Below are 24403 nucleotides of genomic sequence, written 5' to 3'. Positions count from 1 at the left end.
GGACACCAGGGGGCAGCAGTAAGGCCGAGCCAGTAAGGCATTAGGCATTAGGTAGGTGTGCAATCAAAAACGGAAGGTGTGCCTACAGCCCTCAGCCAGCAGGTTTGGGAGAATGCAGATGGGTGTGTAAGAGTGGGGTGGCCCTTGGGCAGCCTGGGTGGCTCAGCGGTTTAAGTGCCCAGGGCATGATCCTGGAGTCCCAGGATCAAGTCCCACGTCAGGCTCCTTGCATGGAGCCTGCTTCTCCCTCTGCCTGTGTCTCTGCCTCCCTCCCCCTCTCTCTGTCATCATGAATAAATAAATACAATCTTAAAAAAAAAAAAAAAAAAGAGTGGAATGGCCCGGAGAGCCAGCCCGTCCACAAGCATCGGGCAGGTCTCTTTCTGGGCCAGGGAGAGAACGCTTATGTACGAAGGGGATGGGGCTGAGGAGCTGCTGCAGCACCCAGTCCCCGGGGCCTCTGGTGGGCCGAGGCGCTAGGCCTATGGAAGTGGGGTTCTCACCTCCGGCTGCATGGAGGGCACTGGCAGCAGCCCAACTCCTGGGGGACCTGTCAGAGCAGGAGCCACCCCTCCCCAGCCTCCTTTTCCCACCCCCTTGACAACCAGCCAGAGGCAGCAGTCAGAGGCAGCTCTCCCACCCCAGGCCCGGGGGAGCTATGAAAGCACACGTTGCCCAAGCCCAGACCACTTATTGTAGAATCTCGGAGGGTGAGGCCCAGACATGGGACCTGAAAGACTCTCCAGGGCACCCTAATGTACAGCTGGGGTTGCCAACTTCTCCTAACAAAGAGGAAAATGAGCCAGTGTAAAAAGCAAGCTGTTAAAAACTATTACCATCTGAGTCTGTTTCTTAGAAGTAATCAGGTTCAAAAAGAAGGAGAACTTTAGAACACAGGGAATTACAGGACAGAATGGACAGCTGTGCTGGTGTTAGGAGCCCCAGGAGCCTGTTTATTCTGGGGTCTCTGTCCTGATCTTCCTGTGGGGACATTGTGCTAGAGCATCTCAGGGCGCTCCAGGCCTGCTATAAGAGGCAGGTGGGCTCGGCTTCCACGACCTCCCTGCCACAACCTTGCGCTGAGGACAGAGGGCAGGAGAGCCCCGACCTCTGTGGCCCCTTTCCCACAGTGAACTGGAAATGCCTGACCCATTACAACCTGTCGGACACTGGGTGGCAGAAGGGCCCTGGGGCTGGACCAGGGAGGGCTTCGCCCGCCCAGGGGGTCGTCTTCAGGACCCTAGCTCCTACCTTGCGCATCCAGCCTCTTGTCAGCATAGACTTTGTAGGTGAAGGCGTGCCGCAGGGCCAGAGCTGCGAAGAACATCTCCACACAGATGATGAAGTCCTGGTAGCCGGCGGCCACAGTGCCCTCGCCCACAGAAACGCGGGCCGAGTGGATCTTGGGGATGGCCCCACACTTCTCCAGGATGGCCAAGAGCATGCCTGGAAGGGAGGACAGGGGCATGTGGCCCGACACTGGACCCCCACTCTGATCCCCCTCTCCACCATGCAGCCCTCCTCCCCCAAGGTGCCACGCCTGCTGGAAAGGATGGCAGCAAAGTCTGTGGTTGCTCCTGTAGGGCTGGGATGCCAACACCAAGCTGAGGCCTCTGGGAAAACCCACTCCACTAGCTCCTTGCTGGCTGTCAGCACTGGGGGTCCCCTGGACCCCCGTCCATGAAGTAGCCCCACTGACAGTCTCCCATGGCTATGAAAGGCCCCTGAGGGCCCAAACTCCACACCTAGGAGGTGCCTGGTGGATAGAGGGGCAGCATGGGCCCCATGGGGGCAGGCCTCACCTTGCCAGAAGGAGAGAAAAATGACGGACTTGACCATGAAGAACTTGAGGACGGGGCTGTAGGGGCTAAGCAGGTCCCGGGTGGCAAAGTAGAAGAGGAAGAGCGCGTAGAGGGCCAGGCTGACGGAGATGTTGTAGATGATGGTCACATAGAGGTAGCCGCTGCTGACACTGTGGAACGGGCAGTGTTCTCTGGCTTGGACAGGGCCTTCTGAGGGACAAGAGGCCTCCCACCCTCGACTACCCGGCCAGTATGCCAACCTCCATGGCTCTCAGCAGTGCGCCCCAGGTGGTGCTCTGGGAGCCACTGAAGAAAGGGATCAAAGTGGCCAAAACGGCAGGGGGTGGTGGGGAGGTGTGCAAGGGGTGCACTGGCGGCAGCGGGGAAGGCCAGGCCCCCGTTGCCTCTGCTTTGCTCCCGGGTGTCTGAGCTGCCCACCTGCAACTCTGGTGCCCAGGCTCCTGGTGGGGACACAGACATGGAAGCCAACAGCACCAGGTAGGGAGCTCAGCCCGATGCTCGGGCAACAGGTGTGAGAGTGACATTAGAGCTGGGCTTTGCTCTCTTCTCTTGAGCCAGGCCATGTCCCCCCCTCTGAGCCTCAGTTTGTTCCCCTGCCCTGGTGGTGCTATCATGAGGGGTACAGGTGGTACATGTAAACTGTCTGCAGGCACAGGGCCTGGGTACACGGTCACCTTCACTAATTCCCAAGATGAAAGGACATCTACATGGGAGAAACCTTCTACTCGGGGACTCAACACAGGCCTCTCAGGGCTCTGACCTTCTTGCTCTCTGACATGGGGGTGTCACTATCCCTTCTTGGCCCTCCCCTGGGGCACCAGTCTATAGGCTGTCTGTGAAAGTGACTTGTGCTGGAGGTGGGGCCAAGTGTCACAGTTGTCACTGCCAGGCTTGGGTCTTGCCACTCAGGGGAGCAAGGAGGCATGAGGAGGGCCATGCCGGGCCTGGCCTCCCCTCAGAGGAAGGTGTGTGGCCAGTCTGCTGCCACCCTCTTCCCTAAGGCAGGGCATCGGCCTCTGGGCAGGGCACCCTACTCCTGCACTGAAACTCCTCCCCTCATGCCTCTCAGGGGGACCCACTGCTTACTCAAAGTCACCATCCCGGTACTTGCCGAAGGCCTGGAGGACCACGGTGCTGACAGCCATGAGTGGCTTCACCACGCAGAACTGCAGGGTGGCCTGTTGGGGGAAAAGGTTAAGAGTCGAGGACAAGCAAAGAAACTGTGTGACAAGCCCCTCCTCTGGCCAGCTGGGCCTGTGCTGGAGGCCAACAGGTTGGGTGTGGGGGTCCAGTGTCCTGCCCTGAAGGGACTGCCATCTGGAGAGGGAGCAGAATCTGACAGGAGATCAGTGTGATGCAGCTGTGTGAGCAGACGGAAGGAGGAGGGAAGGAAGGAGGGATGGCCGCCGGAGGGGTGAAGGGGCTCAGGACAGGAGAGCCTGTCAGAGGGGTCTCAGAGAAGGGGTCAGCAGGAACGTGCCACAGGCCCAAGGGACAAGCTGAGGGAGCAGCTTCTACCAAGACCTGAGAGGCCAACAGCAGACGTGAGCCAGGGAGTATAGACACAGGGCCTTGCCTGAAGCCTCCTCCTGTCCTCCTTGTCCACCCCTGCATCTCACTGCAGCTGAAGGGGGCCTCCAGGAGCACAGCAAAGGGGGCAGCCCAAAGCACAAGTCCTGGGATCCCGAATCTGAGTTTGAATCCTGGCCTCACCAGCTACCACCTGAGAAAGCTCCACTGAGCAGCCACCTCACTGATAAATGGACGTAACCAGCTCATCACAGGGCTGACAGACAGGGGAATGTTTTCTGGAAGCTCTCCCACCTCTATGTGTTCAATAAAGCCTCCACTGGCCTGCTCGGCCACTGGAGGAATTCTGGAACCAGGCTGTTGCAGCCCCTACGGAGGCTCCCGCAAATTCAAGGGCAACCCACAGTGCCCATAAAACCACCAGAATCGGGGCACCTGGGGAGCTCAGCAGTTGAGCCTTCAGCTCAGGGTGTGATCCTGGGGTCCTAGGATTGAGTCCTGCATCGGGCTCCCCTAAGTCCTGCATCGGGCTCCCCTAAGGGAGCCTGCTTCTCCCTCTGCCTCTGTCTCTGCCTCTCTCATGAATGAATGAATGAATGAATGAATGAATGAATGAATGAATGAATGAATAAATAAAATCTTAAAAACAAAAAACCACCAGAATCACCATCCTCTTGAAATCAGTAAATCTAAGCCATAATAAGGCTCCTTCTCTGGAAGTGGGAGCAGCTTTAAAATAAGGCTAAACCGGGGATCCCTGGGTGGCGCAGCGGTTTAGCGCCTGCCTTTGGCCCAGGGCGTGATCCTGGAGACCCGGGGTCGAATCCCACATTGGGCTCCCGGTGCATGGAGCCTGCTTCTCCCTCTGCCTGTGTCTCTGCCTGTCTCTCTCTCTCTCTCTCTGATGACTATCATAAATAAATAAATTAATTTAAAAAAAAATAAGGCTAAACCATGGGCAGCCCCAGTAGTGCAGTGGTTTAGCACCGCCTTCAGCCCAGGGCGTGATCCTGGGGACCCGGGATCGAGTCCCACGTCAGGCTCCCTGCATGGAGCCTGCTTCTCCCTCTGCCTGTGTCTCTGCCTCTCTCTCTGTTCCTCATGAGTAAATAAATAAAATCTTAAAAAAAATAAAATAAAATAAGGCTAAACCAGCGTGACTCCAAGTCAGGCAAGGACCCTGGGGCAGAGAAAGTAACCTGGTGAACCCAAAAGCTTTTGCCCAACTGGGGACCAGAGCACAGTTTGTGGGGAGTCCCAGGAGGCCTGAACTGCGAGAAAGCACCTGTAATGCTGCCATCAGCAACCCCTCCCCAAATTCCCTGGCCCCACCACCCACCTTGAGGGAGCAGGACCGGTATCTGCGGAAAAGGCAGGAGCCGCACTTTGCACCCATAGGTATGCCTGCCAACAAGCTGCTGCATCCTTATCCATGGAGTGCACAAGAACCCCCACGACAAAGCACTGTTACAGGTGAGGAAACTGAGGCACAGAGAAGCTAAAGTCGCAGAAGAGTCAGCAGAGCCCCTGTCTCAACCACATCCCTGAGTCAGATCCAAAATCAGGCAGTGGTTCCCAAGTCAGGCTGGACACAAGAATCACCCTCGAGCTGCAAACACCACCTGAGGCCCAGAGCTCCACGCCAGACTGTCTTCATCAGGCTGCGGTTTGGAGGGGGGATTGAGAGGGGGCTGACCAGAGAATGTCTACTGTGAACCAGCTCTCCAGGAGATTCGGATCCTAGAGAAAGCCCCGGCCCTGGTTTTCTCAGGAGAAAGCCCCGGCCCTGGTTTTCTCAGGAGAAAGCAGCAGAGTGCTCTCTCCCTAGGGAAAGGGGTACAAAAGCTGTTTTTATCCTCTGTCCTCTTACTACCTCTCCCTGCCACTTCCAGAACAGCAGCAAGACATCCGAACCCACAGGGCCAGGGAATCATTTATAACAAGGCTATGCAAGCTAGTGATCATGGGATCAAAACTTTGTACACAATATACTCATCAAAGAAGGCAGTGAGTCACAGCTGGGCCCAGGGAGGCTGAAAGGCTGGTAAACAATGGCTCTGGAAGGCCCCACCCACCATGACCCCAGGACACTTTTAACTCTTTGCCTCCAGGCCAATCCAGCAATGCCCAAAAGACTGAATCCAGCAATGCCCAATGGAAGGCAGAGCTGGCAGTGGCTGGGCAGACCTGAGGGTAGACCTAGCGCGTCCGTCCAGGTAGGTGCTTTGTGGGTGTGTTCAGAGTGCACGCAGGGGCCCTGCACAGAGGGAATAGAAAGGCCAGCCCTCCGGTGGCCGCGGTGATCAACTGTGGTGTTCATTTCCCCTTGAGACTACTCTGGCAATGCCAGAGGAGCCAAGAGAGGTCTTGGCACCCCAGGAGATTGCACACCAGCAAGGCGAGGCACCTCAGACTCTCTCTCCCCAGACAAGAGGCAGTGGGTTCCGTGCCAGTCTGTGCTGACGGCTTTCCATCCATCACCACACCCATGCATTCAACCATCCCTCGAGATAAATATCCATATGCCTACTTTACAGATAAGGAAACTAAGTCGGGCTCACAGAAGTTACAGCACTTAGCCAAGGTCACACAGGCAAGAGGAAAAGCTGAGAATCAAACTCAGATGGTCAGACACCCAGGCCCATGTGCTCCACCACAATACCACACGGCCTCCGCCCAGGCTACTTCAGACCACAGGGAAGGCAGCCGAGGAAACCGGAAGCTGGTGGCCTGCCAGCTGGGGAACGGGGAAGAGCCCAGACACTCGCAGGCCTGTCCTGGCACGTAGCTTTCATGTAGAAGCCCTGCTGGCCTCTAGCTACAAGCTGATGAGGAGTTTCGAACTGAGATTTCAGAATCCCCACGCACTTCCTGATTCTCTCACATACACTAAGACCTGCTTGGTTGGAGTGAGAGGAAGGACAGGTCCACTTCCTCCCCAGGGCCACCACAGACCCCTTCAGGACACCTGTCACTACCCCTTGGAGCAGGTGCATTCCTAACAGCTTAGGGGATGGATGCTGGGGCCTGGGGCACTTCACGGGGGTATGGAGAGCCCACAAGTGGGGACCGGGACAGCCTACAGTGGGGTCCTCTGGGCCCAACACCCGCCTCTGCTGTTGGATGACCAGGGGCAGCCCGCAGGCTCCTGGGCCCTGGCCTGCAGCCCCGGACCAGGGCAGATGCTAGGGCACACACCTGCTTGCAGAATCGCAGGAATCCAATGGAGTAAGTCTTTCCCCAGAGACAGCACGTGCCGTACATACAGCTGGACCTGGAAGAGACAAGTGGAGAAGCAGTTGGCAGGCAGACAGCCAGGATTTGGGAAAGGTGGGGCTGGGGAAGGCCACCCTCCCTCACATCCACAGGAGCCCCTTGGCAGAGAGGACAGGGCTGGAAACGGGGCATAGATCCCAGGCAGCCTTGAAGTGGAGGCCAAGCACTGCACTGGCCTGGGGTGGGGGCAACAAACAGACTTGAAAAGTACTGTATGTAAAGACTGCAAGAGGAGAAAACAGGCAGACAGGAAGGGACAAGAAGAGAAAGAGAAAGAAGAAACAAGAGCCAGCCAGGTTGTCCCCAGAGTCCCCAGGAACAGTGTTGCTCAGGAAGCGAGGAGAAGCACGACAGGACTAGGTCACGGGCATAGCCAGTCTGTGTGTCCAGCTGATACCAGGACGGCTCGAAGAACATCAGGCCCGGGAAACCGGGTGGTGGGGGGGCTCCAGGGAGACTTCAGACTCACTCGATGGGCTTCCCTCTGATCTCCGACATGATGGAACTTTCTCCCCCGAGGTATTCATAGCATAGGCTCAGGAAATTATAGATGACCAGGGCTGTGAAAAATATTCAGAGAAAATCACTCGAGTCAATAGGACGGGTAAACAGATGATGGAATCCTGAACAGCAACAGGAGTGAAAGCACCGTGGTCATGGGCAGCAGCAGGGCCTTAAGGACCCGCACCATGAATGTTCCATTTATAATTGAAGTCGGGCAGAGCGAGGTCAAGCTGTTTAGGGCTATGTACACACACGGCTGGTCATGCCATAAAGAAACATGAGGGAGTGGTTAGCATGAAGTTCCGGATTGTGTGGGGAGGCCGGAGGAGGCGGAGACGGGGGTGGGCTCGCTGGGGGATCTGGCAAGGAGCACATCCACTGTGGGACTCAACAGGCGCCGCTTTGTAACTACTTATCCGTTTCACACACTTTTCTGTATGCGTGTGTTAGGGATCGGAGTTCTACCACAAAACGCTAAAGCATTCTCTAGGGGGATTTAAAATTTCTCAGGAGAAATTTTAAGCAGGAATGAGACAGGAGAACCTCTATCCATTCACCAACCCATGATGAGAGGTGGCTTCTGCAGGCCACCAGAAGCTCCAGGGGGATGTACTAAGGGGCGCGAAACAGCACAAATGTGCTGAGAAACTGGGCCAGCTTGCTCTGGGTGCAGCTCGGGATCTCCACAAAGATACAAGGCTGTGACAGACCAGCGGCATAGAAGCATATTGTCAATGCTAGAGATAAGTCAACATGTGCAAGCGGTCTTCCGGTTAGAGGATTCCTACGGGGTCAACAGGCTGAAGGCTGCGGCCTGCAGGGTGCTGGGAGCACCAGGACGTGCCAGGAGCAAGGATGGGGAGAGTGGAGAGGAGCAGGAGCACAGAGGCCACCAGAAGGAAAGGCCGCAGGAGGAAGATCAGGCCAAGAGCAGGGGATCTAGAGCAAAGAGTGTGGGTCCAAATGGGGTAAGGGGACAGGAAAGCAAGGGAAGCACCGGCAGCCCTGCACACAGGGGGCTCCTCATCTGATCCTGCTGCCCTGCAAGGCTCCCAGCCCTGAGCTTGGCATTCAAATGCCAAGTCTTCCCACAGTGACTTGGCCCCGCCCACCCCACACATGGCCTTGCCAGCAACTAGATGCCCCTCTTTCCCGCAGGTTACCATGACGTCCATCCTCTTCCCTTTGTGCTCCCATTGCCTGGGGTGCCCTTCCCTCTGTGTTCCTGGCACCCATGTGTCCATCAGACTCCCGGAGAGGTCTCTGGCCCTACCACAGCGGCTGGTATGTTCTCATCCATGGAACCGCCGGCTGCAGACACTGTGCAGTACTTCCTGCCCTGCAGCATGGCTGGCATGACCCCGATTGCTCTCATGGGACTGCAGCCCACTTCTTCCCCAGAGCACGGACACAGCACTTGGCACGTAGCAAGCACACCACTAACGTGGCACTACCTCGAGCTAGGGCATATGCGGTCCTGGTGGCAGAGCTCCAGGCAAATGCTGGCCTTCAGCAATTTGATAAGGAGTATTTTTGAGGTGCTATATACCTAAGCTATTAAAGGCTCACACCCACAGCTAGGGTGGGGGTCCCAGGAGGCACCCACCACTGAGCTGTGACTGTCCCTTTATAGAAACAGAGCAGAGGGTTTGTGATGAAGATTTGCCCCTGATTAGCTGTGAGTCTCTCTGTGCCTCAGTCTCCTCATCTGTTCTATGGGGACAATAGAGATACCTACTTACCCTGCCAGGTGGTTTGAAGTCTGAGCACGCAAACTACTCAGAAGAGTGGTTGGCACTTAGCAGTGCTTGCTAGGTGGCCATTACTATCTATCTGCTTGTCTTCCTCAGGGGCCAGTGTCCCTTGCTGGGGCTGAGGACCCTGTAAGGCTGCCTGCCTGGCATGGAAGCAGCTCAGGATATGTGGGACTACAGTCATCTCCACTGAGCTCCAAAGCACTCTTCAGTGACAAGAACTCTGGGGCAATGTGGTAGGGGTGGGGGTGGGCATCAAGCCAAATCTGATGTCAGTCTGCTAATGACCTTTGATCAAGGCCGCAGGATGCCAGGTAGAATGGATGTGCCCATTCCAAGCTGGGTCCAGCTACTTTGTGGCCAATGGTACTTTCCAAAGATGGCCACACCCTGGGACACCACCTCCTCTCTGCGAGGAGATAGGGTCTTCTTCCCTCTCTTTGCATCTGTGGGGACCGGGGAGACTAAAGCAGAAGGGTTGCTTCAAGACATCTGACGCTGGGCTTAGAGAAGGCCTCTTTCCCTGGTTCTTTCTTGAGAACCTCTCGAGAGGTTCTCAAGAAATGCCTCCCCTTGGATGTAGCCACCATGCTTCAGGGAAGCTCAGCCCAGCCCACATGGAGAGACTACCCAGAGGTGGCTCCTGTGGGAGGCACTGAGGCCCCAGGCGATGCCAGCAACTGCCAGACACATGAGTGAACCAGACTTCAGACCCCACCCTCCAGCTGAGGGTCCCTTAGTGGAGGCTCAGAGAGCAGGGCACAGGGACAGACTATCCATACTGTGCCCTGTCCAAATTCCTGAGCTGCACTATCCATGAACAAAAGAAATGGTTTATGCTAGTCCATCTGGGATGATTATTCATGCAGCCAGAGTAAATGTATACATATACACACATATGTTTGTGTGTGTACCTATATAGTGTGTATGTATATGTGTATGTATAGTATGTCTGTGTATATAATGCATATATATGTGTATATATGTAAATGTGTGTATATACAATGTGTGTTTGTGTATATGTGTGCACATGTATGTGTATGTACATAAGTGTATGTATTGTGTACATATATACACACAATGTATCTACGTGTACATACATGATATAAAACCACTCCGAGAGTCCCCAGAATGTGCCATGAGCTTTCACATTCTGGTGCCTCTGCTGACTTCCAGGGGCAGGTCCTGCTGAGATGCCACCTCTCACTCGCCAACCCTCTGTCCACGGCCAGGCTCTCTCCACACACCACACTCTCACCATTGATCCACCCAATCCTTTCAGTACAGGGGCGGCATAATGAAGCAGGGGAACCACAGGCCTGAAGGCAGACTGCCAGGGTACAGAGGACAGCTCCACCACTAAGCTGGTGACCTCAGGCAAGTTTCTTAAGTGCACTGTGCCACGGTTTCCTCACCTTTAAGCCAGGGCTAACAGCAGCAACTTCCTCGAGGAAAGAAGTGTGACTCCTTTGCTAAGGCTGAGCTCATACTTCACCGTCCACAGCATGTGTCCTATTGTTCTTCCCAGACTATAAACTCCTCGCAGGTAGGAACTGAAACCTACTCTGACTACCAGAGGGCTTGGCACTTACAATCAACACAGAAAGAATGAACAGACAGACATGGGCCTTAACTCGGGGTAAGGCTCAGAGAGGCGGGCCAGGCACATGGTCCACACTCTTCTTGCCTGCAGAGCCTACCCTTCCTGCACAGATGCACCTTCTAAAGCAATCAGACTCGGTCCCCAGACAGAACTCTCAAGAGAAGACACCAAGGCCAAGGTTCATCAGCCCCTTTGTCCATAACCGCCCTCCCAAGCCAGGCTATCTCACAAGCCACTGTTGAGAGGAGCTTGGCACCTGAGCACATGTCCTTTCCTGTGTCATCACAGATGTCAGCACCCTCCTGAGTCACGTGGTTGAGCCGTCTATCCCTATCCGGCTCTGCATTCAACTGGCCAGAATCATCAAATGTATCCACCTCTCTCAGTTCGAGGCTCTTGACGTCCTCCCAGCGCTCCAGGGCCAGCGGATCCATCAGACACCAATACACTGATGGTTTCCTTTAAAGAATCACTAGGGAATCAATAATGGTTCTCAGAGAAGGGAGACAAGATGGAATCTCCTCGAGATGACTCAAACAGCCCACATCAGCACACACTGACCATCTGGACAGATCAATCCCCTCTTAGGATTATAAAGCCAGGCAAAACACTATCCCCATTCCAGCAAGGATGTTTACAGTGGGCAACTCCATACACACCCCAGGAACAAGCTCAACGATACACAGCCCTGGGCATGAGAAGAGTAAGAACGCTGGGCCGGAGGCCAGCAGTGTGGGTGTAGTGCTTGGCCAGCAGGCTTGCTGCTTGACTGCTCCTCTGACCCCAGCTCCAGTTCTGCTCCCTGGAGAGGCCCCAGAGACACAAAATGACTCTATGCCTCCCTACGTACTAATCACAGCCTGCGTTCCAGGCTCTGTGCTAGGTCCTGCAGACACAAGAGTGACCAAGGGACCCACAAATCAGGCCCTCCAGTCTGGAGAGGAGCATCTAGCAGGAGGGAAGGGATGGTCCTTCTCTCTCTCCTGTCCTGGAGAATGGAACTTTCTGTTCCATTCTATTTTTTTTTTTTTAAGATTTTATTTATTTACTCATGAGAGAGGCAGAGACACAGGCAGAGGGAGAAGCAGGCTCCTTGCAGGGAGCCTGATGTGGGACTCCATCCCAGGACCTGGGATCACAACCTAAGCCAAAGGCAGATGTTCAATCACTGAGCCACCCAGGTGCCCCTTTCTGTTCCATTCTAAATACCAAATCTTAAAGACTGATTGATTTAATTTGACAAGGGGGGTGGGGCACAGGCAGAGGAGAGGCAGAGAGAATCTCAAGCAGACTCCCCACTGAGCACTGAACCCAACCTGGGACTTGATCCCATGACCCTGAGATCATGACCTGAGCCAAGACCAAGAGTCGGATGCTTAGCTGACTGAGTCGCCTAGGCTCCCCCTAGATACCAAATCTTAAATGGACTAGAAACAAATGCACAAAATCAGGAGCAAAGGACCAAGATGGGAGATAAAATGAGCATCATATTGGAGCCTTGAGGCCTGGAGAAAAGAGATCAGGGTCACTCTCTTCAATATAAGGGGTCAGACAGGACCCACCTGGTCCCGGAGGCAGAGCCAGGCCTTCAGCGTAATATAAGAAACAACTGCCAACAGGCCATCTTTGGAGATGAAAGGTAGTGAGCTCTGTGCTGGTGGAAGCATGCAATCAGAGGCTGGCAAGCCTCTCAGCAGACATTATACAGGGGTTCTTAGAGACTGAGTCTTTACAGGTCCCTTCTGACCCTGAGACTTGAGGCCTTCTTTCCTCACTGGCAGCATCTCTAACCCATAGCTGCCTGGACAGGGGGCTGTAATTCAAGAGGCTGCTCTCCACTTGGCCTCCCACCTGTGCACCCAGAACAGGCACCTGCAACAACATATTCCCAAGGAGCCCCCAGGGCTTCAGAGAGGATCCACCAAGATATGCACTCTTGCTGCCCCTGGCAGCAGTTCCTGGGGTCAGTAGTCCTCACAAGTTCCCTGCTACAGGTCAGATGGGCACATTTGTCTGTTCCTTCACTAACCACTCACTGGACAACTGGACGTCTACAGTGTGCCACCCTCTGGGTGCAGAACCTCAGTGACCCTAGGTGCACCTGGCCATTCCAAGCTCACTTCCTCCACATACCTTCAGCACCTACCGCTGACCCCTAGGCCTTAGATGCACACAGAGAATTTGGTTATCTGGAAAGATGTGGGGGCGTTCCACATGGCAGGTAACTTGAGGAGGAGCACAGAAAACTTAATTCTGACCACTTTGGACAAAATCTTCGGTGCTCAGAAATAGGGGCCTCAGAAAATGCTTCCCCCCCTTTCCAGGGATTGTCATGGACAGTAATGGATGCAGTGTGCTACTGCCCTAGTGGGCTGGGGTCTGCCTGGAGCTGCTCCAGTGGTAGCATTCCTCTCCTCCCTTGCGTTTTTTCTGCCCTCTTGATCCTGCTTATTGCTGCTTCCTGCCACCTAGATTGCTGTTTCCGATGCCTCTTCTGATTGGTTTCCTCTCAATACCTTTCTTCATTCTGATTGACTGAGCTCTTGTAATGGCCAGCTCTATCAGCAGGGGCGCCAGCGAGGATCACTACAGCCAGTGCTGCTAGCACACTGGCCTCTGGGTCTCTTGTGGCCCTTGGCTGGGTTCCATTTATCCTGGCTGTACTCTCTCTCTGCCCAGGAAGACGTTTTACTTTGGGCCAGAGTCCAGGAAGTGAGGTTTGTCCACAATCTGAAGCGAGGTGAAGGCAGCATCATTCTTTGACTATTTCATGTAAAATCTCCCCTCCTAACCAGAGGCCATGCTTTCCATGGGAGAAAGCTGTCCTGCACTCCTCTATGGAGCTGGACATGGAGCCATTCTGGGGACCCAGAGACCCAGGGCTGCACCTGGCCTCTGGCAATTAGTCTCTAGGTAGTTGTAAGCTTCTTAGCCCACTCGAATTCTTTTTCTCATGAGCACAAAGTGGGGATGATCATACATCTACCAGGTAACTGGGAGTTGAGAATGAACTAACAGTAATGAAATATGTGGCAACACAAATACCACACAAACAATAATCACAACTCAGTGCCTGCATAAAGCAACAGTGGCAGCAGGTCTCCCTCCCTCAACTCTGGCCCTCTGCACCCCTCTGATCACAGAGGTCCCCAGGACTGTCTCAGAGACGTCTTTAGGAGCTACCCCTTGCCCTGAGCACAAACACTACATGTACAAAGGAGGCTCATTCCACCCTCCTTGGTCTACCTGCCCTGATGGCTCGTCCTGGCACCACGTGAATTACAGCCCCTGCCAGATGGTGGAAACGTGGTCCTGGGTGAGCCACATACTTCTCTAAGGCTCAGACCCCTCCTTAGAAGACAGCAATCCTGCCGATATGTGGGGGTTAGTACTACTCGCTCCCCTCTTCCCTGCTGAAAGGCAAACTGATGGCGGGGTATGTGCACAGTGCCAGGGACAGCAGAGCAGAAATGCTGAGTACAGCTCTGGAAGACACAGTGTGGTCACTGCCTTGGGGAAGGAGCCAATGAGAGCCCCAGGAAGCCCGAAAACTGGATGCACTGGGCAGTCCTGAGGGCATAAGGAATGTGAGCTCCAAGTCGGCCAGTAGAGCTACTGGGCTTTTAACTCTCAAGACAGGTTGAGACAGTTCTGTCCTCAGAGAACATGGCTCAGCAGAGGGCAACGAGGAGATGTGCAGAAAGTGGATGAGGCCTGAAGACAAGGGGCGAGATGTCGGGTCTCTTGCACCCTCAGCTCAGCCTGCCTGGTTTTTGCCTCCCAGGCTGGAGATGAGAATGTTATTCTCTGGGGAAAGAGACCCAGTATGAAAAGGTATTCACTCAGTGTCTGCCCCTACCACAGGCATAAAGATGGTAGAGGACATACCATGTATCCTGTCACTTAAATGGGAGGCCCAGCAGTTTTAAGACCCATTCATAAACACAAAAATAGCCAAGGACACTAGGCATTTGAGGAGAGCTTCCAACACAAAGGTCAAAGACCCAAGCTAACAGATGAAAGGAACTCAGGAGGCAGAGATAACACAGGGAGCAAAAGAAAACTGTAATTAGCATCTCCAGAGAGAGAAGAATAGATACTCTATATCCAATACCAAGAAACAGGGGCTCTAAAAAGAAAAAAGGACAGGGAAGAGCTCCTGACATTTTACAACATGATAAAAAAACAAGAACAAAACAAACAAAAAAACCCCACCCTCAATAGAAAAGCTGAAGGGTAAAACAAACAAACAAACAAACAAACAAATAAATATAGAGCAAGCAAGCAAGCAAACAACCAAGCTTGCTCACTCATGGGAAGCAGAACGAAAAAAGAGCTGAAAATTATAAGGAAAATGGGAGGTTCAATTCACAAGTTCAACATCCTACAACAGGAATTCCAGAATGGGAGGACAAAGTGGAGGGGAAAAAATTATCAAAGAAACACATAAGGGGCAGCCCGGGTGGCTCAGCGGTTTAGCGCTACCTTCGGCCCAGGGCGTGATCCTGGAGACCCAGAATCGAGTCCCACATTGGGCTCTCTACATGGAGCCTGCTTCTCCCTCTGCCTGTATCTCTGCCTCTCTCTCTCTCTGTCTCTGTCTCTCATGAATAAATAAATATAATCTTAAAAAAAAAAAAAGGATCAGAATCCAGCAGACTTTCCTGTAACAACACTGGAAGCTAAAAGACAGGGAAACACGTCTTCAAAATTCAGAGTGAGCATGATTTCCAACTTAGAACTGGATTCTTATCAAACTCCAGATAGGATAATAGAGTAAAAATATTTGCAGATAATTTTCAGATTAAAAAAACTCAGCACGCACATGTACACTTTTTGCCAGGAAGCTCCTGGAAGATACGGATTGACCAGAAAGGGAGAGCAAACCACAAATGAGGGAAAGATGGCATCCGGGGAACAAGTGATTCAGCACAGGAGAGGTGAGTGGGAGTCCAGGGATGGTGGTGTGGAGAAGACTCAGGACAAGAGCCCAAATGGAAGATGCCAGAAAGCAGCCCGTTGAGACCAGAGCAAGAAGAGCAGGGCTCGGGGGATTGCCTGCAAGGGAGACCCGGAGCTAACACAGGACCTGGCACATCTAACTACACAGAGATGGGTTTCTCTTTTCTGACCAACAGAAGTGTTTGGGGATAAATTAATGATAGATACACAGAAAGCAGAGCAAAAACCAAGGTAAGCAATAACCAGAGGAAAATGAGAAGTTATACAGGGAATGTAGGCTTGGGACACTATAAGGCTCAGCTTTTTTTTTTTTAAAGATTTATTTTTATTTATTTATGATAGAGAGAGAGAGGCAGAGATACAGGCAGAGGGAGAAAGAGGCTCCATGCTGGGAGCCCGACGCGGGACTCGATCCCAGGACTCCAGGATCGCACCCTGGGCCAAAGGCAGGAGCGAAACTGCTGAGCCACCCAGGGATCCCCTATAAGGCTCAGCTTTGATCAAATTTATGGACAGGTGGGAATGCCTGTGTGGCTCCGCAGTTGAGCATCTGCCTTTATTAGCTCAGGTCGTGATCCTGGGGTACTGGGAACGAGTCCCAACATCAGGCTCCCCACTGGGAGCCTCCTTCTACCTCTGCTTATATCTCTGCCTCTCTCTGTGTGTCTCTCATGAATAAATAAAATCTTAAAAAAATATTTATGGACAGGTAATAATGCAAACACTGAATAATGAAACTGAGAAAAAACTGTATCTAGTCACAATGAAAAGATGAAGAGAAAAAAGATGGAGAACTCTATGTGTGTGTGTGCACGCACACATGTGTGCATGTGCATAAGGGGGTGGGAGTAAGATACTGAAGTCAAAGCTTCCTACAATAGGTCACTGTGTAATGTTATCTGAAATTGAAATATCAAGAAACAATAGTATAAGCATATTCTTAGGTTAGTCTAGGAAAAAAACAAAGTTGAAAAGAGTTGAAAATGCAGTGAACTTGGGAGTGAAGAGTCAGGGTAATTTTTTGTGTTTTAATTGTGCACTAGTAACTTATGAGAGAAAAATTTGTTGAGGGCAGCCTGGGTGGCTCAGCGGTTTAGCGCTGCCTCCAGCCCAGGGCCTGATCCTGGAGACCCGGGATCGAGTCCCACGTTAGGCTCCCTGCATGGAGCCTCCTTCTCCCTCTGCCTGTGTCTCTGCCTCTCTCTCTCTCTCCTCTCTGTGTATTCTCATGAATAAATACATAAAATCTTTAAAAAAAAATTTGTTGAGTTGTTGTAATTTTGTTAAAAAGAAGAACAAATGTCTGCAGTGCCCAGCAAGAGCCCACTGCCGGGCTCTGAAACCGGGGTCCTCCAGCACAGCCCGACTACTGTTCCCCCTTCTCCCCCTGCTGGGATCTGGGGGCACTGAGAAGGCAGGCTGGGGTGGGGAGGGGTACGAATGGGGGCCTCTTTTTGAATTTTAAGGGAAGCCCTCCATCCCTACCTCTGCAGGGGCAGGTTCTGTAGATGAAAGGATATGGGGAGGGAGGCAGTCTGATGCGGGGAGGGAGGAGGTCTGATTCGGAGCAGAGTGGCAGGAAAGGGCAAGGGAGGGCCAAGCCCACCAACTCAGACGCTAAAAGCTGGTGAACTCTGGGGCAGCCTGCACTTCCCCGCAGCTGCTGTGCTGTTTGTAAACTCCCTGGGAGAGGCGGACAGGCTGGCCCACAGGCTGGGGGATAATAGTGTTGCTAGGAGACATGCCTAGCAGGGAGGCAGACTTCTTACTAGGACCTTTAAGGGGACCAAGAGGAAGGTTGGGGCAGGCAGGGCCTGAACAAAGAGGCTTCTGGAGTGGGGGGACCCAGGGGACCATCTGCTTCCACCTCTGGGGCAGAGTGAGAGTGGTACAGACATCTCCCTGGCAGTGCTTTGCTTCTGCCAGGTGCCCCAATCTTTAGAGTCCCATAGAGAAGGGAGACTACACCTGCCCCCTGGACCACACAGGAGAGGATCCCCATTGGCGGCAGGGAACAGCTCTTTACTTCTGAGGGAACCAGTGGGCAGAGGTCGCTCCTGAGCACCCATTTGAGATTGGCACATGATTGGAAAAGGATTCTCAACACCAGCCTTTGCAGCTCCCCAGGGACCTAGAGGCTTCCCTGGATCCTGCTGCTTCCAGGGACATTAGGCATTAGAGCGCTAGTTATGCCCACAGCAGGTCTCCACCCGGCCTCAGTATTCTCACCTGGCAGAGCCTCAGTATTCTCACCAGCCTGGGGATTTGATGGGGCCCCATGCGAAGGGAAGGCACACAGGACTGTTTGGTCAAGTCCCTTATTCATTCAGAAATTATGGACTGAGTGAGCACCTACCAAGTGCCTGGCTCTACTGGCATGGGCTCTCTGCTTGTTCCTGCTCTCCCAGAGCTAAGCCTACTCAGGGAGACGAGAGCCGACCAGGCACACATGCTGTACTTGCATGCTCAGCTGCTACCATGGTCAGGCTTTGAGGATGCACGCAGGGTGCTGGGAGAGGAGTAAGGACAAGAGAGAAGCGGCTGAGAAGAGCTTTCCAGACAGTAGGGAAATACCTGATGGTCCCGCTGGAGAAGAGGCCAGTGTGGCTGGAGGGGCGGGTGAGGGCAGGCCCATGGCTGGAGGGGCAGTGGGGGGAGCCCAGTGTGCTCCTGTCAGGCGCCTGCATTTCCTGACCAAGGCCTAAGGCATTTCCTGTGCTCTGCTAGGCCTTAAGGATACACGGGTTCAAAGTGGGACAGGAAGAGAGACTCCAGTTTCTGTGGGGATAAGCATGCTGCACCCCAATATCCACAAGGCAAAGCCTTCCTAGAGTCAGGGAAGTGGACAACTGGTTGTGGTCAGGGCTACCCTGCCTGCACATAAGGAATCCCGACAGCTGGCCACTCTACCTGAAACCAGCAGGGCAGACAGGGAGGAAACAGGAAAATGCACGACCTCAGAGGCCTGGGGGTGTCAAAGCAGGGATCTCGAACTCAAGGACCCCTCCTTTCAGCTCTGCTGGCCTGTGCACGCCCAGAGACTGTGGGCTTGTGACCTGTCTTAAGGTCTCTGGCCTCTCCTTCCTTCACCCACCCTCCACAGAGAGATGTCCTAACCTGCAATTTCCAGTTGTGTCATACTTTTGTATGACAGTAAAAGAGAAACTCTAAATTTCTGTGTACCCTGCAAGGCTGCTCACATCCTGTTCTTACTTCCCTGTGCCTGGACAGTGCCATTCTCCCTCCAGCCGCTGGCCTCTCCTTTGGCTGTTGTCAGCTCCCAGCCCAGCTCCCCACACCTCCTGGCCAGCAGGGCAGGGACTCTCCTCTCGCCCTGTTCATCAGCTCCCCTTTCTGCCTGGGATGCTCACCCCAGCAGCTTCATGCTCTAGGTCTCTGCTCCTTGTGTTTGCGGCTAGCTCCATGGAGAGCTACCCCGTCTCATGGTGACCAGTCAGGCAGGCAGGTGTGAGATGGCTTTTCTCCTTGCCACCCCGTGCCCAGCAGAGGGCCTGGTCCATGCTAGGAGCTCAGTCCCAGAACAGCTGATGCCTCTACACCAAACATGGGACCCGACACCCGTCAAAGGCAGCAAGTCACCTTCTTGGGTGGTAATGCAGAGTCTGCTTTTGGGACAAAGCCCTCAGAATTAAGGTACATGGGGAGGGAGGCTCACCCCTGCCACTGCTTTGCCATGGGCCCCTGGATAAACCTGACCCACCTGTACCTGGGGTTTCTATCTAAAACGGACAACTTCTTTGCTGCTCACCCCCATCAGGGACACCAGAATGAGAAATGAGACACGGGGGAGGGTCCCTGCTTGCAGGTATCTGTAAAGGTGTTGTGGGAGCCATGTGGCAAAGTGCTACACATGTGCTGTCACCTGTCACCTGGGGCCCCTGAAGTGGGTAGAGAAGCGAGGGCAGCCCCTCTGAAGGAACCCAGGGCGAGGGGCTTCTGGCTCCCAGACCCAGCCAGAAGGGGTGTGCGCCCCACCCCAGCCCTCACGCCCTCCTCACCCTCGTAGCAGTCCCGCACGGTGCCGAAGTACACGTAGTACTGGTCATTGGTGAAGAAGAGAAGGCTGAGCCAGGAGTCGAAGGCGTAGATGGGCACGATGAAGAGGATGCGGACGATGTAGCGCTGCTCGTTGGGGCAGCTATAGCAGCGCAGGTGCATGTAGATCTGGGGGCAGAATGGGGGCAGGCTCAGCCGGGGACCCAACTGTAGCCACACACCTGCCCCCCTTCTGCTCTGTGGCTGATGGGACAGATGTGCTCTGCTGTCCAGCTCTGCTGCTCACTTGTTCTGTGACTGTTACTCAACCCTGAGCCTTAGCTCCTCCTTGATGACAAAACTCCCATTATAAAGCTGTTCTGAACATCAAACCAGAGGCAGCATAAAGCTTGTAGGGTGCTCGGGCCAGTGCCACAGACCCAGAGGCCGTGAGACCACACCCAAGACTATACAGCTCAGAGTCAAGAATGGCCGGGGATCTAGAGTTGCAACACGCTTCCCAGGGACCCATGTGCACAGCCAGTTGGGGAACCTTGGGCAAGTGGCACAGAGGAGGCGCTCGATGGATATTTATATCTCCTTGCCACCACCCCGGGCTTCCTAACGCCTGGTCCCTGGGGTTTTATGGCAGCAGCATCTACCCTGTGTGGGGGACAGGAGAGATCCTCTCTTCCACAGAAGTTGGAAAAGCGTCCTGGCTGAGTGGCTGCAGTGACATCATCTTGCATCTCACTTTCCCATCTGTCAAACAGAGGCAGCACTGCCTGCCTCCCTGGGAAGGTGGGAGAGTGAAATGCAGTTTTTAGAAAGCTGGTGGAGGGGAGGGGATGGCAGCCACACATGAATGCCAACACCTGCTCTGGCCACACTCCTCAGTCCCAGCAGCCAGAGTCCTGTCCCAGCTCTCGTGACTTCACACTCGGCCCCGCCGAGTCCTGGGCTCACGAGGAAGAACATAAAATATTCCCCAGCTGTTATGAGTCAACTGCCTTGGAAGCGATTAGGTTTGCAGAGGGACAAGGACACGGGACAGCAGGCGAGGAGCTGACAGGGATCTGAGTTAGCTCAGCTGCCCTTCTTCAAACCTTCTTCCTTGGGCAGCCAAGGCAGGTCTAGCCCACACCTGCCTCCTCTGGGACCGTGAGGACAGGGGGACAGGAGACCTGACCTCTCTCCTGGCTCTGCCGCCAGCTTGTAGGTGACTAGGCCAGCACCCAACCACCTCTACGTCTCAATTTTTTCATCTGAAAAGGGAGTCACTGCTGTCCAGATGCTCTTGCAGGTCTTCCTATAGCTAAGGCTGCACATGTCACCTATTCTGACCCATGGAAGGTGAACAGAAGTGACGAGTGTCATTTCTGGACTGAGATGGTTAAGTATCCCGAGTGGCTTCCGCACACCTCCCTCCTCCCAGAAGCAGGACGGATGGCACCCTGAAGCTGCAGGATGTGGGAGCCACACAGCAGAGCCTGACCCATGCGGGCCTGGGACAAGAGCAAGAATCAACTCGACCAGGTGGAGCCCCCAGATTCAGATTATTTACCACTGCAGCAGAGCCTGGCCGGCCTAGTACTCTGTTGGGACTAGAAAACCTCTCAGGATCCTTCCAGATGCCCTCAGTGGCTCTCTGGCTCAAGGGCCCCTGAGTGGTCTGGGTACCTGGTGACAGGTGATGAGCAGGGCTGTCCAAACGAAGAAACCGGAGATGGCCTGAGCAGCAGTTGTCATCAGGAACACGGGCTGCTCCATGGCCGTGGGGCTGCCCTCGGGGATCACAGACATGCTGGGCGAGGCTGCCATGGTCGTGGGTGACGCTGGATCGGGGGCCAGTGCGGCCCCCCTCACTGTCATGGTGCTTGGCAGCAGGGGGTCCCGGAGATAATCCCTTGCAGTAAGTGATGACCTGCCCTAAAGAGAGGACACCGCAGTGTTAGCCTCCTCCCCGGGTGAGTGGCAGCATGGTAAACAATCTTCCAGGTCTCTACGTCCACCTTCAGATTGTAACTGGACTCTGACCACGTGTCTCCCAATCGCTATGATGGTCCCAGCCCCTGCTGTGTCTCCCCTGGATTCGTGAAACAGGCTCCTGAGCAGACTCTCTGCTTCTGCCTTTGCCCCTACTGTCCAGTCCCCACAGAGAAGCCACATGAGGCTTCTAAGACATTAGCCAGACTGAGCCACCCCTCTGCTCAAAAGCTCCCAGTAGCTCCCAGCTCCTTCGAAGTGTTAGCTGCTGTCTGTACCATGGCTCACAAGACTGCCCAGTGGCTCCCCGTGGCTCTCACCTCCTACAATTCCCACCTTGATCCTCCTCTCCAACCACACTGGCCTCCTGCTGCTCCTCCACTATGGCAAGCCTGCTCCTGCCACAGGCCCTCTGCACTGGCTGCCACCCTGGTCTGCCACACAGCTCACTTCTGCACTTCCTTTAGATCCCTGCCCTGACTACCTGCTCACACGTGGCCATGCCTCCCCCACCCCAGGCACTCTCCACCCCTTTATTTTTCTCCAGAGCACTCCTTCCCGCCTGACTCCCTCTGACAAAGCGTACATTTACTCATATACTTATTAGCTGCCTCCTTCACCAGAACATAATAAGCATACAGAGGGCAAGGGCTCTGTTCTGCTCACAGCAGGATCGGCAGCACCCAGCACAGCCCAGTCACATGGCAGGGGCTCAGCAAAAACCTGCTGGATCTGTGCATCTTCACACTTGCCAATCCAGCAAGGTCACTTTGCCACTTTATCTCTTCAGAGACCTGACCTTTTCTTGGCCACTTCTCCCCAACTTCCCTAACGGCTGACCCTCATTCTTCATCATCCCTCTGTCATCCATCCATCTAGCCATTTTGGAGCCTTTGTGGCCCACCCTGTGAACCTTCAAACAGCTCTTTTAATTCAGTTTTCCATATCACTCTTTCTAAAAGCCTGCCTTCCAGCTTCCCCCAATCAGAGACCTCTATGTCACATGCCTTTGTGCTTCTATGTAACATGCGACTCTGTCACTGGCTCCTGTGTTAATGCTCCTGAGGCTGCCCACTCTTTGAGGCAAGACCATATTTCTGTCTTTTAGTCCCCAGCACCAAGTTCAGCACCAGAGCCATTTATTACATTTACCTTATTATCTATTGATTTTCAGTCTTTATTTTAAGAATTTGAGCTATTTCATGGAGAAGCACACAGAGATGAAGAAATTAGTATAAAGGGAGATTCTGGGTGGGAAAATAAAGATGGGAGTGGATGGGACAGGGGCTGGCCTTCTAGGGTCCTATCCAGTTATCCCATGTGGATTCTCTGCCGGCTGCTCTTCCCAATGGCAACTTCAAGACCCATGGTAACAAGCTAACAATTTTACATTAAAAATTAACCCAGATGCCCCCAAGGAAGAGCTGCTGTCACGGAGTAAAGCCACTCTTGAGAGGCTGGATGGTGCTGTACCCAGGGGCATCTGAGTCCTATGGCCTTGACAGGCATCCCTTTCAGTTTTGCCAGCTGCCAATGGGCTGGTCAGTGCCATCCTGGAGCCACTGAGTCTGTGGCAGAAGCCCTGGGAGACTAACCTGCAGGGCGACCAGAGGATCCACTGACTGTGAAGCAGAGAGCATGGACACTGGGGAGAGAGCTCTGGCTGCAGCTCAGGTCCCAGCCCCACCTACAACCAGCCATGTGTCCCCACACAGCTTTGCTGGGGCCCTGGGAGGGGGGTCTCTGCAGCCTGACCCAGAAAACAGCCAAGCCCCAAGCTTGACCATGTCAGCCTGAGCCCCAAGGTCAGCCGAGATGACCTCTCATGGACCCTTCCAAGCCCCTGCTGGTATTCTCAGCCAGAGCATCTTGGCACCAACAGAGACTTCCGAGGTCCACCCAGGCCCACAGCCTGATCCTAGATGAAAAGGCTCTTTGCCTACTGTGTCCCCACACTCCTGGCTTTGCCCCTGGTCCCCCCCATATGTCTCCAGCATCCCCTGCCCCCACCTGCACCACATCCGCTCTTAGCTCTAAATTTTTACCCTAGGAGAGCCCTTTGCATTTCTGTTTTCCCGTGAAAATAAGTGATCTCTAACATACTGACCAAGAGATGAATCTGATTTAAAATAAAAAATGGAGAAGGCATCTATATAAAGAAACTCAAAACTGGAGAAGGTGTCTATATAAAGACTGGTGGCGAGCTCTGAAAAAGAAACAGCGACAAGTCTAAGAATAGCTCCTGTAAGTATGGTTGCAAAATTGGAAACCAGTGACAGAAATACTTCTTTAAAAAAGAAGATCTGGGTTGTAAATCATCATCTTTGTCTATCATCCCAAATTAAATGAATAAACACTGGGAATTAGGGGGGAGGGGGATGCCTAGAGGAAGTACAAATACTCCTAAATCTCCAGCTTCCAAGCAAAGGCAGGCTGGTGTGTCAAAAGCTGTTTTGTCCACCACAGAAGCAGTGCTGGGAGGCCCACACAGGGGCACTGCTGAGCTGACCCTGCCCACGGGGAGGGGACCTGCGCCAGGGAGGCTATTCGGCTGTGGAAGCTGGGTGAAGGCTCTAGGCCCAGCTTCTTCCTGGAGCTTTGCGTGTCTGCCACTCAAGTGCCCCTTTCCAACCCCAGAGAGACCCTGGCATCCCCCATGTAGGTCAGCTGGCTCACAGGCAGAAGTCTACTCAGAGAGGGTGGACGACTTGCCCCAAAACCAGGGCGAGAATTCAAACTCAGTCCTATAAACACATTGTCACCCCCGCACCTACCAAGTGGGCGCCCCCATGAAAGCAGCCCCTCCCACTCCAGAGCCTCCTTCCCGGATGCAGTCCTGTCTAGCAGGCCCGAGACCCTCTTTGCAGAAAGGGGAGGGAGGTCCTCTGCAGGGAGGGGCAGCTGAAGCTGGAAGGGCTCTGGGGCCCTACCGAGCTCACCGTGCTTCTGGGTTTGTTCACTAGCTCTTT

At 53.8% G+C, this 24403-nt stretch overlaps 1 protein-coding gene across 2 annotated transcripts in view; it reads right to left on the bottom strand.

Moving 5' to 3' along the window:
- TMEM184B (transmembrane protein 184B) overlaps positions 1-24403 on the bottom strand; it is a 49781-nt gene that overhangs the window by 3923 nt on the left and 21455 nt on the right. For both annotated transcript variants that reach the window (XM_077914548.1, XM_077914549.1), the window contains exons 2-8: positions 21129-21377; positions 19472-19637; positions 7099-7189; positions 6552-6627; positions 2910-3001; positions 1803-1972; positions 1252-1446 (exon numbers count right to left, since the gene is read on the bottom strand). In XM_077914548.1, the coding sequence (XP_077770674.1) occupies positions 1252-1446; positions 1803-1972; positions 2910-3001; positions 6552-6627; positions 7099-7189; positions 19472-19637; positions 21129-21320 (982 nt within the window). In that variant the 5' untranslated portion in view covers positions 21321-21377. The remainder of the gene's footprint in view (positions 1-1251; positions 1447-1802; positions 1973-2909; positions 3002-6551; positions 6628-7098; positions 7190-19471; positions 19638-21128; positions 21378-24403) is intronic.

Source organism: Canis aureus, chromosome 11, assembly GCF_053574225.1.
Source record: "Canis aureus isolate CA01 chromosome 11, VMU_Caureus_v.1.0, whole genome shotgun sequence".
NCBI lineage: Eukaryota > Metazoa > Chordata > Mammalia > Carnivora > Canidae > Canis > Canis aureus.
The sequence above is the reverse complement of the archived record's forward strand: the minus strand, read 5'-3'. Positions and strand labels throughout refer to the sequence as shown.